The sequence below is a fragment of the Neophocaena asiaeorientalis genome, unplaced genomic scaffold, assembly GCF_003031525.2.
Source record: "Neophocaena asiaeorientalis asiaeorientalis breed wild unplaced genomic scaffold, Neophocaena_asiaeorientalis_V1.1 scaffold162, whole genome shotgun sequence".
Classification (NCBI taxonomy): Eukaryota; Metazoa; Chordata; class Mammalia; order Artiodactyla; family Phocoenidae; genus Neophocaena; species Neophocaena asiaeorientalis.
Window position 1 is genome coordinate 3,893,279 of NW_020172637.1, and position 17,417 is coordinate 3,910,695.

Consider the following 17,417-nt stretch of genomic DNA (forward strand, 5'->3'; position numbering starts at 1 on the left):
GTCTCCTTTTGCCTTTCAGACAGGAGAAATCAATTTAGGTCATTTCCTGGCAAAGTCACATCTACACATTAATCTCGAAAGCTCTAATAATTCGTGGCTCGCCCCTCATCTGCATATAGGACACTCCCTCTTTTAAAGGCTCTAGCTCCTCGGAGATTGCACTTAAAGTTGTTTTCAATACAAAGTGGTCTCATTGATATTCCAACATTGGTAAGTTGTACTCATAAATGAGCAGCGGCTAACTATAGCCGATTTCCCAAGAGTTCTTTACAATCATGGTGCTTCGTCAAATAATTTGTTGCGTGAAGTTTAGTTTTATATATCTCAGCTTTTCACATAAATTACAAATCAGAAAACAGAAACTTCTGTGTTAAGTCAATAATGGGAGAGGTAATACTCTGTAATGGGTTAAGAAGGTGAACTTTGACCCCAAGTCCTGACTGTCCCAGACTGGTTCAAGGAGTCTTCCCATCTCAGGGCTTCCCCCGACCTCACAGGAGAGCAGGCAGGATGGAGACCAGCATGTATAACACCTAAGAGTCCCTGGCACATAATAAAGGTTGAAAAATGTTGACTTAGTAGAACGGCCCAAACTTAGTTGGGAACATGTGAATCAGGCAATTAAGCACGCCAAGAAGCATCGTATTAACAGTACTGAGCTATAAAACAGATAAAGGGAGAGCTCCTGTGTCAAATTAATTGGACTTAGCTTGAAAAATATGTATCAGGGCATTATATAATTACATAATCCTACCGAGTATATAAACAGTTCAACTACACATAACTATGCAGTAAAATATAAATATGAAATAGTTAATAAACAAAGATGTCCAAAGAAACTAAATACGATTCTAGTCTTTGTACCATCCGCAGTAGAAAGGTTCTAGCGGGTGAAAAAGAGAGATTCAAATACCTCACTGAGCCATTTACATCACTGAATCGATAAGCTCAGGTCCCTACCCATCTCTTGGAATCCATTTTTATAACCCGTCAATGTAAACAATTTCTCAGAGTCATACTTTGAAATTAAAGCAGGAGATCTGGACCTAAATTGCCGTAAGACACCGTTTAATTATAAAAAGCACACACAGACTAACCCACACAGCAAAAATCCTACCTTCATTCCACTCAAAAGGAATGAAAACCCAAGAAAGAAAACTCATGATTGGACTGTTAGACTTTTTCAAAATTGAGTATGTTTCCTTCTAACACTTCCCTTTAGAGCTAAGTGCCAAAAAATAAAGGACATCAACTACTTGTTACAAAGGAAGGATGAGTGGTCATGGCTGGTTTTGAACATTAATATGTTGCTCACATCCCAAAATATCACTCAAGCCCAATAACCTCTACATCCCAGCTTGGGTAGGTTATGCACGTCTCTAACTGACTGCATCATTTAAAGTGCTTTTAGGTCCAGGGCTATTAACAAGGAGAAGCTTTATAATTGAGAGTTAATTGTAAGTCTTCCTCATCAAAGGGGTTAGAACACAAAAACCATTAGAATTGGCTTTACAGGCTGGCAGATACACAGAAGCAGCTGTTTGTAAGTTAGGAAACAGTATATAGTACTGTCCCTTATACTATATTAAAAGGTGACAGGAATACTCTTTGTTTCCACAGCAATAGGGAAAGGAAAAAGAGAAACTAGATCTTCGGGGCACCTTGATTTCTAACGTGGATTTCAGCAGCCCCACTGCTAAAGGGTGGGCTTACCGACTATTCCACATGCCACTTTCTCCCTGCAGACTAGTTTTTGTAGCTAACACAGAAATGTCACTCTGCTCACCTGTTTAGGGGGAGCCAGATCTCAGGGAGCTGGAACAGTTCAGGTCGACTTCATGGCAGGCCCTTGGCCACTTAAATGATTCCCACTGACCCCGGGCAAGACTGACAGCTCCCTCCATTTTTCCTTTCATGGCTCCGTGGGATAAAGACGTCTCTAAAACTGAGCCAGGCTTAGACTAACCAAAGTGTCTAAAGCCTTCTATATGTATATTTTTTTCTGGTGCAGAACCAGAAAAAGATCAAGAGAGCCAAAACTTACTTACATTTGCACGCTTCTGCAAACAGAAGTCAGCCGTGGTATGGAGGAAAGCCGGAAACCGCCAAGAGAGGAGACGTCAAGATGAGTTTAAATCCAGGAGAAGCACAGATGTTTGCAATTTACCTGGAATAACGTGGACGCCTCATCAGAAGCACCTGTCCTGCATTTACGCTAACATCCTCCCTTCAGTCAGCATAAGCTGAAGGACCTGGGAATTCTACACTGGCGTCCTCTGCCTCCTCCTCTGGACAGCAGGAGGTAGCAAGGGGAGGCCAACGCTTCTCCATGACATAAGAAGTGGAAACAACAAATGATGACATCCAAACTGCCTGCCAAAACCCACTGCTCCATTTTAAATCACAAACAGTCCTCCCCAGTTGATGTGGAGACACTTATTTCTTCAATTAAAAAACAAACAAAAGGACTTCCTTGGTGGGGCAGTCGCCTGCCAATGCAGGGGACACAGGTTCGAGCCCTGGCCCGGGAAGATCCCACATGCTGTGGAGCAACTAAGCCTGTGCGCCACAACTAAGTGAGCCTGTACTCTAGAGCCCGTGAGCCACAACTACTGAGCCCGTGAGTCACAACTACTGAGGCTGTGAGTCACAACTACTGAGCTCACGTGCCAAAACTACGGGCCTAGAGCCCGTGCTCCACAACAAGAGAAGCCACCGCAATGAGAAGCCCGCCCACCACAAGGAAGAGTAGCCCCCGCTCACTACAGCTAGAGAAAGCCCACGCGCAGCAACAAAGAGCTAATGCAGCCGAAAGTAAAAAATAAATTAAAAAAAAAAATTTTGCACAACCTGTAGAAGTTGCCCCAGGGCTCAAAGCACAGAACTAAAGCACTAAAATAGATAAAAGCAGCAGAAAAGCAATTAAAACCATACAAAGAATAGGAAGCTATTATGGATGGTTCTCTCCAAGTATAAATGCTACTGAATGTGTTCTCACCCTACAGGAAACCTCAGCAGGTCCCCAGATCAAAATAAGGAGGAACATGTCAATATCTGGGCTGAGAGAAGTGTCTGGACCAGGAAGGCAAAATGAAGCTGGGTAGAGGCTCAGCCAGGGTGGGGATGGGAAGGGGTGGGGACCATATAAGGATAAATGCGAAGGAGGCTGTTAGAGTCTTTCTGGGAACTGCAACTGGCAGAAGAAAAGTAATTAGGCTGAGGCTGACTCTGAAGAATCATGGAGAAGGCAAACAAAATGGCAGCTGAGCCATGGCTGGAGTAATATGTGTGATTGTTCCCCAAGGGCACTGAGAAATGCCAACAAGAGGTTTGCTGCCAATGGCAAAATGGCAGCTGAGCCACGGCTGGAGTAATGTCTGGGATTGTTCCCAAAGGGCACTGAGAAATGCCAACAAGAGGTTTGCTGCCAATGGCTGTCTTTTAACAAAATTGCTCAAGGATTCCCTTGACGGTTTTATCTCATCTGGACCAGTCCTGTTGTAAGTTACTTGGGCTTAGAGAAAGGGAAAATCCTGGATCGGAGAGGGATGGAGGTGGAGATTCTTGAGTTCTTTAGAACAGAAATACTCCAAGTCAAATTCATGCTGGGGGCGGTGTATGGCAGGCTGCGTGCTTCTTCCAGGTGGGCCAAGGACTCTTCATGGGAACCCAATGAGAGCTGAACCTCTTGTATATTCAATGTCCTTTGATACAGAATAGTAATCAGGGTCTTGATAACTATCACCAACCCTCAACCTCAATCTAATAATACACATTAGACTAGTCAGGGCTTTGGTTGAGTAGAGAGTAAGGAGTTTAAGACTATGTTAGCTGAGGTCAATGGATTGGGTGTTGGGTTTCCGGTCTACTCTTTGGGACCTACTATTTCGGCCAGTGAGATATTAGAGGTTCTGTCGCCAAAGTTGAGATTCCCATTCTGGCACAGATTCTTCCAAACAGTATGTTTTCCAAGAATCTAGGTGATGAGGACACAGGTTCCCTGAGATGCAGAGTCTGGAGAGGCACTGAACTAGGGGGTGAAAAGATGAATAATTTATATATATGAACTCCTTGAGGACAGGGTCTCAGAACAGACGCCCTAAACAACAGCCAACCTGATTGATAAATGCCATGACAGAATCATGTGAACAGGACAGTGAGAGCATGAAGGAGAGAAAGATCACCGTAGCTCAGTCTTCAAGGGTAAGCAGGAAGAGGAAGTGAGAAAGATTGCATGCTACGAGACACACAGTGGACAATTTTGATGAAGGGAGCAGCTCAGAAAACATCCCTCTATTATTTTAGTGTCCCATATAAAGGGGAGTATTGGATTGCTAACTCTAGACCTCCAGACCTGCTGTCTTGGTCTTGGCATGCAAAAGGAAGAGGACTTGTAACAAGTATGCTCTACTTCAACGTATGAGATGGTCCCCAAAGGAGGAGGGGCAGAGATTGGGAAATGCTCCTCTGTAAAACCCTAGTACATGTGCAAGAGGGTATCCTGGAGTGGGGGCCTTACTAAACGTGTCCTTGGTCATGGGAAAGAGCTTGTTTCTCTGATGGCCCATGCCACTGAGGTGCGATTCAAAGCAGGACAGGACCACAGTCTGTAGAACCTGGAGGAGGCAGAATAGAGCTTGACTTGAATGTGGCTGGCCTCAGAAGCTGTGAGAACTTTCTGACAGAATGGGGAGTGTGGGGCCAGAACTAGGGTAAGGGAGTTGGCCTTGGGTACAAAATTTAAGGGAGCACTAAAATCTCAGCCCTCAAGATAAATAACATTTTAAGGTCACATTTGAAAAACTCAAAATTAATGTAAAAATTCTATGATGAGCAAAACATAAAAATTTTGAGACAGGATCTGGCATGTACTTGTACAACTCAGCCTCACTCACCTCACCCTGGTCCCAGTCCTGGGAAAGTGAGCCTCTTGGAAATCTGGCAGGGAAGATGGAGTAGTACATACAAGAGCAGGTAGCTCAGCCATGATGTCCAAAGTGGTAGAGCCTGAATGTCTGTGGGCCTCGGCACGGGCTGAAAAGCACCCTCCTTGCAGATCCACACAGAGCCATGTGAGGGTATCCAGACCCAATGCTCCAGGATTTTGAGTTTCTTTTTTTTTTTTTAATATCTTTATTGGAGTGTAATTGGTTTACAATGGTGTGTTAGTTTCTGTTGTATAACAAAGTGAATCAGCTATCCGTATATGTATAGGTCCATATCTCCTCCCTCTTGCGTCTCCCTCCCTCCCACCCTCCCTATCCCACCCCTCTAGGTGGTCACAAAGCACTGAGCTGAGCTCCCTGTGCTATGCAGCTGCTTCCCACTAGCTATCTATCTTACATTTGGTAGTGTATATATGTCCATGCCACTCTCTCACTTCGTCCCAGCTTACCCTTCCCCCTCCCCATGTCCTCAAGTCCATTCTCTACATCTGCGTCTTTATTCCTGTCCTGCCCCTGGGTTCTTCAGAACCTTTTTTTTTTTTTTTTAAGATTCCATATATATGTGTTAGCATACGGTATTTGTTTTCCTCTTTCTGACTTACTTCACTCTGTATGACAGTCTCCAGGCAGGATTTCGAGTTTCAAATCCACTAGAGAAGACAGCAGGCAGGACATTCTGGCCCAGATGCCAGGAGAGAAGCTGACCATTTCCAACCAAGACTCGGAAGAAGAACACTGCAGGAGTCCATCAGAAAGGGAAGAACATTCCCTGGGAATGCGCCAGGTCAAGAATGTTCTAAAAGAGCCAATGACTGCAAACAACAATGGTACTGAACGGTCCACAGCAATGGCATAAGCCCTTTTCCTACTAACATATACGGTTAGATAAAAATATAAGCTTCTCAACACTTCAGAGAGAAAAATGATCAGACAGATGTAGGTATCATCATAACCAAGCCATCACAAAGACAGTGGGGCACAGAAGGGGAAGACCAATGCATCATCTTGCATGAAGCTAAACATTACAGAAGTTATGGTACCTCCAGGTGGGCTTAAGCCTGGTGACGGCCTCACAAAACAGACATCAGCCCTAAATATTCATAACAAAAACCAGAGCAGCCCTGAAAATTCCATAAATGATCAGGTTACTTTGGTTATATTACTTGATTCCCAAAACCACAGGGAAAAAGGAAGAGGAGTTGGGGGTGAGAGGAAGTAGAAAAACGGGAAGAGAAAACATTTAATATTGTTAACTACTAATAGTTCTTGATCAGCAGCTTCCAGGACTTATTTCTTACTTGGCTGAAAGACCAGCAGCCAACAACAACAGAGTCAGTAACTATTAGCAATACCTTGAGTTGGGCAGAGACATTTTACCAAGTGCGTCACTGTGAGTGACAGCCTAAGCTGGCTCTTGCTAGTCACACAAGGAGGCCAAGGAGATGGTAACCCCGACGGGAGTGACAGCCTGAGCCCTGGAAGGCCTCTTTCTTGAGTGTGGGCACACCGCGATGGCCCACCAACTCACAGGTTTTATTCAACCCCGTGAAGTTGTGTAAGATCTGAAGTATAAGAAGAGGGGAGAGAGGAGGAAAGACAGTGAGGGTCCAGTCTCCACATGGAGGAAGATAAGGGTGCTTAAGTCTCACCCCCAAGATCAAAAGCAAGACTATGGGCAGGAAGGTGGAAAGATTTTCATATAACTATCTACTAACAAACTTGGGAAATATTCCACAGGGCGGGTTCCCTAGCCCCTCCTCCACCCCTGGTATTCAATCTCACTGGGCACTCTGCGTGAATCCCCATCCTGGTTGCTAAAGCTGCTCACCGTACCACCAACGAGAGTGGGCATTTGCTCAGCGAAAGAGCCCAGGGCAGAAATAAGCAATGCCTCTGACCACTCCTTCATTCCAGCTAAAACTTTTTTCTGTGGGTTTCTCCCCTTCAGTGCCTTATGCATGACCAACTCCAGTCACCAGAGTCACTAAAAGCATTCACGTGACATCTAGACTTTTGTTTTCACAAGAAGTCCTCAGAGCAATCAATGGCAAAAAAAAAAAGAGATAATACAACCATAGTTCTTTCAAGGTTTCAATTTTCTTCTGGTTTGAGCTATCGCTACTAACGTACACAATTGATCAGAACAGTATTAGTCATTATCTATCAGAATGTTAACGTATTTAACTTGAAAAGCAGTCAATTAATGGCAAAAGAAAAAATAAGAAAATCAGCACAGCAAAAGTATTTGAAGCACAGCAAAGGAAACCATAAACAAAACGAAAAGAAAAGCCAGAATGGGAGAAAATATTTGCAAACAAAGCAACTGACAAGGGATTAATTTCAACGGGAGAGGCCACAGCAGTGAACAGAGGGGGAAAGTCCACTATGGTGTATGTTCTCATTATATCACTTCCCTGATACCAAATGAAACAGACAATCAGACTTGATTCAATAGCTCGTTTTTGTTCTAATTATGGCTTATTCCTACACCCTAAAAAAGGCTTTGAAGGGCTCCCAACTATTACAAATCACAGTCAGACTGAAACCTTCTGATATGCATAAAATTCTACAATAAATGTATACTTGGTGCCTCTTAACAGTGTTTTCCAGCTACATTTGTCTTCATTCTCCTCCCTCGGAATATAAAACTGAGTGCAAGGCTTAAATCTGCTATGTCTCATCCATACACTCAGTTCTCTGTACAAGAATGCCTGACGGACTTTGTCGCACATCTGGAATACAATGACACACATTTCTCCGTATACAGGATGACATCACCAGCTTTTTATCATTCGGACAAATACTCTGAATCATATTTCTAATAATGGTGAAGATATGTAAACACACACACACACACATATATTCATATTCATCCACGGTTCCTCATCCAGCAACTTTCCCACCAATTTTGTCATTACCTCCTATGGTTGAACAAGATGGCCAGCTGGCTCTGGGGTAAAGCTCAAGACCATGGACAAAAGCAACGCTCAGTGGCTAAACGGGATCAAACACGGCCCATTAACACTGTACTTTCTCCAACTCATTTGGTCACACACACACCTAGAGTTGGAAAATGTCAGTTGTCTTTTGATGAACATTCCCAGGCACTGTACCAGGAGCCTCTTCTGGTATCATCATCACCTTCTTGCCCCTAACACTGAAGGCAAACCTTATCAGAGACCCAAAACCATAGAAAGTCTCACTGTAGCTTCAACAACCCTTTGGATAGAGAAACAACCTTTAGAGCAGTATCATCAAATGTTTTCACTCATACAGCCACTAAGAAAATTTTAAAATTCCACTTTTCACACATTTTAAGTTGACATTTAAATTTCTAAACCGTAATTTTAATTAACGGCAAAGGTTGTAATTCTGGCATATTGGAATTAGTAAAATTCTAATTAAAACGTATCACTCATTTCAAGGTATCTAATGAAATCCAAATACCACACCAATTTGAAAACCACCTTCGTCCATCAAAAAATACGTGAACAAACTCTTCTTTTAGAGTAAAAAAGGCTGTATTGTTCTTTTGTCACAAAAATGTGTATAAAGTGAGTTTTTAAAATTTCCTGTGGCTATAAGGCTTAAAAGTGTTCCATTTTCTTCTCATGCAAATGATTGATCCAAACAACATTAATTATAAGACTGTTAATATAGTTAACATGGAAATTACAATTTTATTGGAAATGTATTTCTAAAGAAATGGACAGGGCTTGTTTATTTTTCTCAACTAGTTCATGTATCTATAGATGAATATTCTCTATTGCTAAAATAAGGTGGGGTTTAACATCAATTCCATACCTTTTTTTCCCAGGTTTAAAGACATAAGCGATAAGAAACGATTTTTTATATAAGAAAGGAATGAAGAAGATTTATCATCAAAAAGTCTTTTTGTCTATTATCTCATAACTAGATTAGCTCCTCCTTCAATTTTGTTGAAAGCCAAGAAGTAAAAACTAACCTGCAAAAAGATGCGTGCCCTGATCATTGTATTCATCCCCTTTATCAACACAGACACTAATATTTTCATAGTCCTTTGTTGGTAGGAAGAGGGTTTCGCACCCCAGGAAAACACACCACAGTCAGATTCAGGATGGGATGGGTAACAGCTGTCCTTTGTCAGGAGAAGGTTAGGAAGTGAAATGGAAAAGGAGACGTGGCAATATCAGTTCTGAAGCAAATAATTTTAAGACAGGGTACCTATAGAAATTGGGAAATCGTCTCCTTTAAACCATCCACGCCTTAGTATCTCTTGGAGTGTTTTCACATGGATACCCCAGCTGGAATATACCTCCTCCAGGCAAGAATGTTGCTGCCAGACATTCTACCCATGTAGAAGCTTTATATCCACAAAAGTACACTTGGTGTGATTAACATATGAATTACCTTACAATGTATCAGCCTGTAGCAGACACTACAGAAGTAATATATTTTTAAAAAAGACAGAAACATAACTCTCGTTCAATCTACTTGAAAAGAGAGAAAATACCTAATAGATCAGTGTCCTGACAATATAGAAACCATACGCAACAAAAGATTGTTTTTAATAATCTCAAAGAAAAATCTGGAAATGATCCAAATGTCTAACAATAAGAAAACTGCGAAATAATTTATGTTGCAGCAGCCATACAATGGACATATATGTGATATTTTAATTTGAAGAACATATATTGACATTCGAAAATGTTCTTCATATGGTGCTGACCGAAAAAACAAGCAGGAAACAAACTCGTAAATAAAACTTCATATTAATTTGTATGTGTGCTGGGAGGAAAGTCTATTAAGAAAATCTATTAAGCCATGTTCAGTGGTTATCCTTAGGTGGTGTAATTATGGGTAACTTTCTTATTTGCTCTTTCCCAATTTCCACAAAAAGCATGTATTTCTCTCACGATGGTGGAGTGGGGTGGGGAGTGGGAAGTTGAGGAATTGGGGAAATAGATTCACTGTCTCAGGGCTGCTGCTGATGCCTATAGAGTTTGCGAGATGGTGTCCAACCAAGGGGCCAGTGAGAGCTTAAATCCAACCCACACGGTGCAGGGCTGCTCTCCCACTAAGGGGGCGCCATTTCCCAACTCACAGTGGAAGATTCTGTCCACTGTCCACATCCACTCACTTAGATTTTGGTCGTTTCTCTCCTTGACCAATTTTATCCTTTCATCCCTGACTTCCACAGCTGGTTCCTTTGGATTACTGACTTTATTCACTCCAAGACAGGTAGAAATCAGTGCAGTCAGCTTCCCATCATGCTAACCTCATGAAATATCCCAGTTCACGGAGGCAAAAAAGCCACCAGTCAGCAAGTAAAATGCTATAAACCAGTGAGGTTTTCTGGCCCTTCAGGAGAGCACAGCGGGCAATTTTTACTTCCACTATATTATACAACTCCAGTCTCCTTACCTCAGCAAGTGTGGAGGGATCTTGACAATGGTATCCACGCTATCCAGGGTTTCTGCAAAGGGAAAATTACAAAGTTAAAAATAAATATGTAAAGACTGAGAATTTAGATTGTATACAAATTTCACCGTTAGTTTCTTTTTTCCCCCTGGAAATTCCTATAATTATAAATAGTCAATTCTCAATTATCTGCACGCAAATCATCCATACTTAAAAATCCTTTTCCTTTGCTATAGCCCAGGAGACTTCCTCTCAGAGCTTAAAGATTAAAGATTAGGACGCATTTCGCTTAGATACAGAATAAGTAGTTAAATTCCTAACCTGAAACAGAGTGCCAATTTAATCTAGTTGCACCTGGCTAAAAATGTTGTATTCTTGCAATAACAATAGAGAAAGAAAAGCTATTTCCTTGAAAATACCGTTTTAATACCCTTAAATAATAACTTATACTTGTGAGAGACTTTCAAGTTCACAAAGCACTTTATGCAACAGCTCATCTCACACACATTTAGGACATGGCAGATGAAACTTTTTAAAAATCATACTATAGTTAGGGATACTGACTGGGAGGCTCATCCCCCAAGTCTCATGACTCTGACCTGGATGTTCAGTACTTTACCATTGTTGTGGATTATTCACCCTCTTGCTGCCTCTGGTTGTTGAGATAATGAAACATTCACTATTCTCTTCAAAAATAAAAACTGTTCTATTTCAATAGTTCCAACAATCCTGCACCCAATTCCAATGTGTGTGCGCGCGCGCAGGCGTCAGGGTTGGGGGGGATGGTTTTCCCACACCAACAAGCAATTCCCTGACAGCAGCTGGGTGTCCTCCAATTTAACTCAACTCTGACACGAACTGGAGAGAGCATCAGATCCCACAGATTTGGGCTCAATCCTACAAGCCTGTAACACCACCCCCCCCACCCCCCGCACCCCACCTTCAGATGCCAATCTCAAGTCCGGTTGTCACCTGGGCTTCTGACCGACTGGCTAGAAATTAAAGTTTCCAACAACCCCCTCCTTGGGTTTAACTAATTTGCTAGAATGGCTCACAGAACTCAGAGGAACTCTCACCTAGTAGATTACTGGTATGTTACAGGATATAACTCAGAAACAGCCAGATGCTAGAGATGCATGAGGCAAGGTGTGGAGAAAGGGCAGAGAGTGTCCTTGCTCTCTCGGTGCACCACTCTCGCCAAATGTCCCTGTGTTCATTGGCCGGGAAGTGCTCCAAACCCCATCCTTGGGGGGTTTTACGGAGGCTTCATTACATAGGCATGATTGATTGGCCACTGGCGTTTGAACTCAATCTTCAGCCCCTCTCCTCTGTGGAGGTCAGGGGGGTGGGACCCAAAAGGATGGTTTTCCTGGCAGCCAGCCCCCATCCGTCTGTGTGGTCCAACAATCACTTCATTAACCTAACAAATGACTCTATAGCTCTCTTCACTTGGGAAATTCCAAGGGTTTTAGGAGCTCTGAGCCAGAAACAGGGACCAAGACCAAATATATATATTTCTTATTATAAATCACACACTCCAACCGGTCTCCAGTTTTTCTGTTCAAACTCTTGCCTTCTCTCTTCACTGTTTAGAGTCAACAAGCCCTGTCAATCTGAACTATTTTTATTGGGGAAGGAGAAACATCTCTCCCCACCCTGCTACCAGATCAGAGGGAACAGTGGACACCAAATGTATCCCTGAGACTCAGGACTGAGAACAGGCCAAAACATGATGATAGCGTCTGGGCCCGCTGTGGTCCATGGGGCAAAACAGTGGGTGTAAGCCAGACAGATAGCAAAATAGAAAGATGGATCAGCAGGGTGGGTGATGCTGTGGTCACAAGGCCAAGGGAGGAACTAGAAGGACTGAAGTCAGTTCTTAAGATGAGACAGGATAATGAGAAAACAAAAGCCTGAGATGCAGATGGAGGGAGTGAGTCTGCACCTCATGGGTGAGTCCAGGCTAGCAGTCAACAGGGCAGAGCCAGTGCCCAGGACAACTTGACGCTGCTTCCCAAGAAGAGGGTCTGACGCTGAACAACCAAATCGCTGTGGTTTTCCTCATCACACAGAAGGGTTTATATTCAACTCAGGATGTGCAACAGGGCCCAACTCTACAAGTGCTAACAGAGAGCTAGAGGAAAGGGAAAAGAGAAAGGCAGTCACAGAGCAGCCATAACGAACCCATCCTGTTCCAGAAGGGACGCCGGGTAGGAAGCTGCATCGGGGGTGGCATGTCAGAGCACAGGTGACGGATGTAAATGTGGGCATCGCATTCTCTGAAACTGAAGCTGTGGCTCTCAAAGTGTTCAACTCCAGTCGGGCTGCGAGTCAGAGACCAGAGCTCACGGCTCATTCTTGTGAAACGCAAACTTTTAGGCTGGCGAGGAGCTGCAAAGGGGACGGAGCAGCTCAAGAGGTCGGATCGAAACGGACGGGGTGCGGGCATGAGGCCAAGGTCAAGTGGGGGCCCAGTGTGGCTGAGAGGACTGGTAAGAGGGATATGAGAATGGTCTGCTAGACTGAGGTCAGGGTACCTTATTCTTCAGTCGGTGGAAGAACAGAGGAGAAAGTCAGATCGCAGTGAGTTGAAAAGTAAGCAGGAAGTGAGGATGTGGACACAATCACTACATTCCCTTTTTTTTTATTATTAATTTTTATTGGAGTATAGTTGCTTTACAATGTTGTGTTAGTTTCTACTGTACAGCAAAATGAATCAGCTATACATGTACGTATGTCCCCTCTGTTTTGGATTTCCTTCCCATTTAGGTCACCACAGTGCATTAAGTAGAGCTCCCTGTGCTATACAGTATGTTTAGTTACATTCACTTTTTAAGAAGGTTAGCTGTGAAGGTAACAGATGCTGTGGCTGGAAGGAAAAGCGGGTGGAGAGATAGACGGAAGGATGGTGGTTAGATAGACCATCCTTCTTCTCTTACTTGGTATTCAGGCCTCTAATTTTCTTTCTCTTCTCCATTTTCCAAATCCATTCTACAGGAGCTCCCTGATATATGCAAACACCTAAAGTTTCTAAAAGGGACATGGTCCAGTTCTAATGTTCTGTCATTCTATTTCATCCTGCCATTCCCAGCTCCCAAGCCTCCAGGATTGCCAGTGCTTGAAGGAGAATGCTATTCTTTCAGGCTCTCCACACGCTGACCCAGTCCCTTGTTCTTTTCTATTCCTTAGTCAGACCATTTCCTCGCTGACAAAAGTATCTAACCTAGATAGCTTAAAATAGAGAAAACGTACATACATGTTCCTTGCCCGTTATTATGCAGCCATTAAGAAAACTGATTTTCAGAGACATATTAATAATAAAGTAGAAGAAAAGCTGAAGTTGAAAAACAAGTAACAATCCGCCATATACGTAGAACCCTTTGCAGAAGGGAAATACTCCAAAATGTGATGAGTGTTTTCTCTGGGTGGTGACATTATGGGTGATTTTAATTTTTTCTTTATAGTGTTCGAATATTTTTCAATATTCTAAAATGAGCATATGTAACTAGAAAACAAGACAAATATCACTTAAAACCCAAATAAGACATTAACATGTTGATTTATTTATGTGCCGAACATGTGCCTCTCATATTGTAGGTGCAGAAGCCACAGACAAGCATACAGTCCCTGTGCTCAAGAAGCTCACGTCTACACTGTAGACATTTGTTGCCTTCGTTGACTGGCATCCACTCCACTGCCTCTGATGCAGCAAACCCTAATTTTGTTTTGAGGAAGCCATCCTTCCCTGACTCTGGGATTTCACTGGGCCTTGTAGCCAGCTAGCCCAGAGGACTGGTTCAGGGATACATACTCAACCCATCAGGACAAAGAGAGAACTGTGACACCAAGGGCTGGGTGGGAGTGACTGGAAGAGCTCCACTCTCTTGAGATGATCCCATGATAGGCCAAGTGGGAAATGACCCCTTTCTCCTGTAAAGGCCTAAACGAGGAGATGCTCTCTCTCTCTCTTCTATGACAGTTTTAATGGGAGATGACTCCTCTCTCCTATGATGGTCTAAATGTCTTTCTCCTATAATAGTGGGAGATGAGCTCTTTCTTCTGATATGGAATAAGTGTGAGGATGACCCCTCTCTCCAATGGTACTTTTGATAAGAGATGACTCTTTCCTGGGATGGTCTAAATGTCATGGTGACCCCTCCTCCCTATAATGGCCCCAAGTGTAAGATGACCCGTCTCTCCCATGATGGTCTAAGTCAGAGACGATCCGTCTCTCCTGAGATGGTCTAAGTGTGCTGATTCGTGAACCCAAAGCTGTGGAGACTCATGCCGAGAATGTTCATCATCCCAAAAGAGCAGAGTGAGGTCCTGGAAACAGTATCTAATTCCTGAACCAAACTCAACCCACAGCTAGCCTTCAAGGGGTATTTAGTTCGTAGTGAATACATGCTATTTTGCTTAAGTCTGCTTGAATCAGCTTTTTTGGTCTCCTGAATCCAGTATATTTCTCAATCATTCTGCCCCTAAAAGAGGAGCTTTGTGCATAACCCCCTATAATCCCCAGCAGCAGGTGCTATAAGAGGGTCCTGAGAGCAGGGCTCAGAGCCCAGAGGAGCAAGTGATTCGACTGCAGAGCTCAGGGGAGCCTTCGTATGTGAGCTGGGCCTTGGGATTCTGGAAAGGGAAGCTGCGGCAGAAGGATTAGCACAAGCCCAGGCAGAGAAGTGGGCAGCACATGGCATGTACAAGAAAGTACGTGGCTTACTGGGGACCGACGAACCCTTGCTATGGGGGCGATGGGAAAGAAGGCTGGGGCTAGATTCCAAAAAGCATTCTAAGGAATTCACACTTTACTCTAAAAAAAAAAAAGTATGGGGGCTGAGGAGTGAAAAGCATTTTATAGCAAAAAAAAAAAAGATGGAACAGTGGAAAATGGACTGGAGTGGGAAAGAGAACAGGAAACCATACCTTCATGTCTTTGTTTCTGCCTCATTCTCCTTCCAACATACCCTTCTAACAAACTAATTATAGGGAGAGAGCATTTTATTCATCTTTCTATCCCCACTGCTCAGTACAGAGGTCTTAATAAACCTTTGCTACATAAGTGAAGAAGAGAAGAAACCCACAGCTTACCCATTCTCCGAGTCCAATTTACTTCAAAAGCCCCACCAGCTCACACCAATCCCCCCAGCACACCCCTGACCCCACATTCATCCCCTCTTCTTTGATCTCTTTTCCTGGTTTACTCATTCCAACCTGCACAATGAATTCCCCACACTGTTATTTAACTGTTTCATGAGCTCCCATCTCTTCTTGCTTACTAAGAACAGCCACTGGGAAAAGAATCACATCTACTCTTCCAGACAGGCTGGACTCCAGGCTCTGCTCAGATCATCTACCTGCCTCAGCTCTGGGCTTCCCGGTCACTTCAAGGACCTAAACTAGGCAACACTGCACTTTAACTTAACAAGATGTTGAGTATCGACATTAAAATTAAAAATACTAGATTCCTCTCCTCCTCCCTGTTATCTAAATCTGCTTAACTTACAGCAAAATAATGAGTACAAGGAATAGCATGTTTAGAGTGCAGTCAGCCCTGCTTTATTATGTTACCCAGCCATCTGTGACCCTTCATTAGAGGCATTTGAGAATCTACCCTGATCACGCTGCTGAATGACAATGGCAATGCAAAAATAGTACTGTGGCTTTAAGAGCCTTGCTTCTCACTTATGTACCTGGTCCACATTTTTTTTTCCTCTAACAGTAAACAAATGGCCAAGTTCTGATTCTGCCTATGAGATAAACTTCCTAGACAACATTCTAGGAAATTTTGTGATGATAGGCAGACATAAAAAAAAAAAAAAATGATGTGGCTGTGATTGTTTGTACACACACACTCAAACATATGTGAATTCAGACCTAAATATTAACCGAGTCACCAGCTAAAGCACCATCAGAATTCTCCATTTAGTGGAAAACCTGCTAATAGCCCTTCTCTATCTCTTTTCAGGCTGTACCACAGTACAGTGTCGTGACAAGCACTGATGGCTCTTTGGTTGAGAGAGAAAGGGATTCAATTTTATGTTTTAATTAAGTGGCAACTGAGGGATCACATGCAGGCTTGGGCAAGGCCAGAGGCCAAGAGAGCTGCCCTGGTTTCTCCTTCGCCTTTCCTTTTTTTTTTCTCCTTAAGCATCACTGTCTCCTGAGCATGCTCCTGATCTCTCCGCATTCCCACCCAGACAATTTTGATTGCCCACGTTCTTGCCTAATTGGAATGTCATTCAATTTTCTCCGAGGTTGAGTTCTACAACCTGAGTCTGATGGGAAACACAAATTTGCTACCTGGAACTTCTTTCAATGCTTGCACAGCTCACAAATCTAAAATCCCACCTGTCTGAAGGGCAGACGACAACAGAATTGCAGAGGTAACACCATCCCACCCGTACGTTATTCTTCATGTAGAATAACCATGAAAGCTAATACTTAACAAGCTGGCCTCTATCAGGAGAATCAAATTAAACAAGCTATTCCTTCCCGGTTACACTCGCCAAGGTTTTGAGATCGGGGTTGATGGTTCAACTTCCCTCTTGCCCACAAGCGCTTCGGAATCAGGCCCCTGGATTCCCACCGGCTTGCGGTCCTGACTCGGAGATGGGTGACCACGGTCCGCCGTGCTGGGGATCTGAAGAAAGGGGCCGCCCAGAGGGGAGGACGGCGTTTCTCCGTTAAGGTTTGGAAGATGATAAAGAGACCAGAGGGGAGGCGGATGGATGTCAACGCCCGAACCCAAATTCGCGTATCACACATCAGTTTACCGAGGCAACTCTCGCAATTGCGCGAAATGCTTCGATCACAGATGCTCAGCGAAAGCCCCCCACGCAGAGGGGCCATTGCAGCCAGCCCGCGCGACCCTCCGGCGGCGGCGAGCAGGACCCACCGTCAGGTGCCCTACGCCCCGCGCCCCGCTCGGCGCGCTTACCAAGGGCCCAGGTGCAGCTCTCTTTGATGGCTTTGTACTTGCTCCCGGACGCTTCCTTCTGCAGCTTCCTTAGGATCTCTTCCATCTTGACCTTCGCCGGGGGCCGGCCGCAGACAGCAAGGGGAGCGCAC

The 17,417-nt window shown here is 43.8% G+C and overlaps 1 protein-coding gene across 1 annotated transcript in view; it reads right to left on the reverse strand.

Moving 5' to 3' along the window:
• Positions 1 to 17,371, reverse strand: part of ARFGEF3 (ARFGEF family member 3) — a 176,542-nt gene extending 159,171 nt beyond the window's left edge. The window contains exons 1-2 of the mRNA XM_024739413.1: positions 17,287 to 17,371; positions 10,350 to 10,401 (exon numbers count right to left, since the gene is read on the reverse strand). Coding sequence (XP_024595181.1) covers positions 10,350 to 10,401; positions 17,287 to 17,371 — 137 coding nt within the window. The remainder of the gene's footprint in view (positions 1 to 10,349; positions 10,402 to 17,286) is intronic.
• Between the last annotated feature and the right edge of the window lie 46 nt (positions 17,372 to 17,417).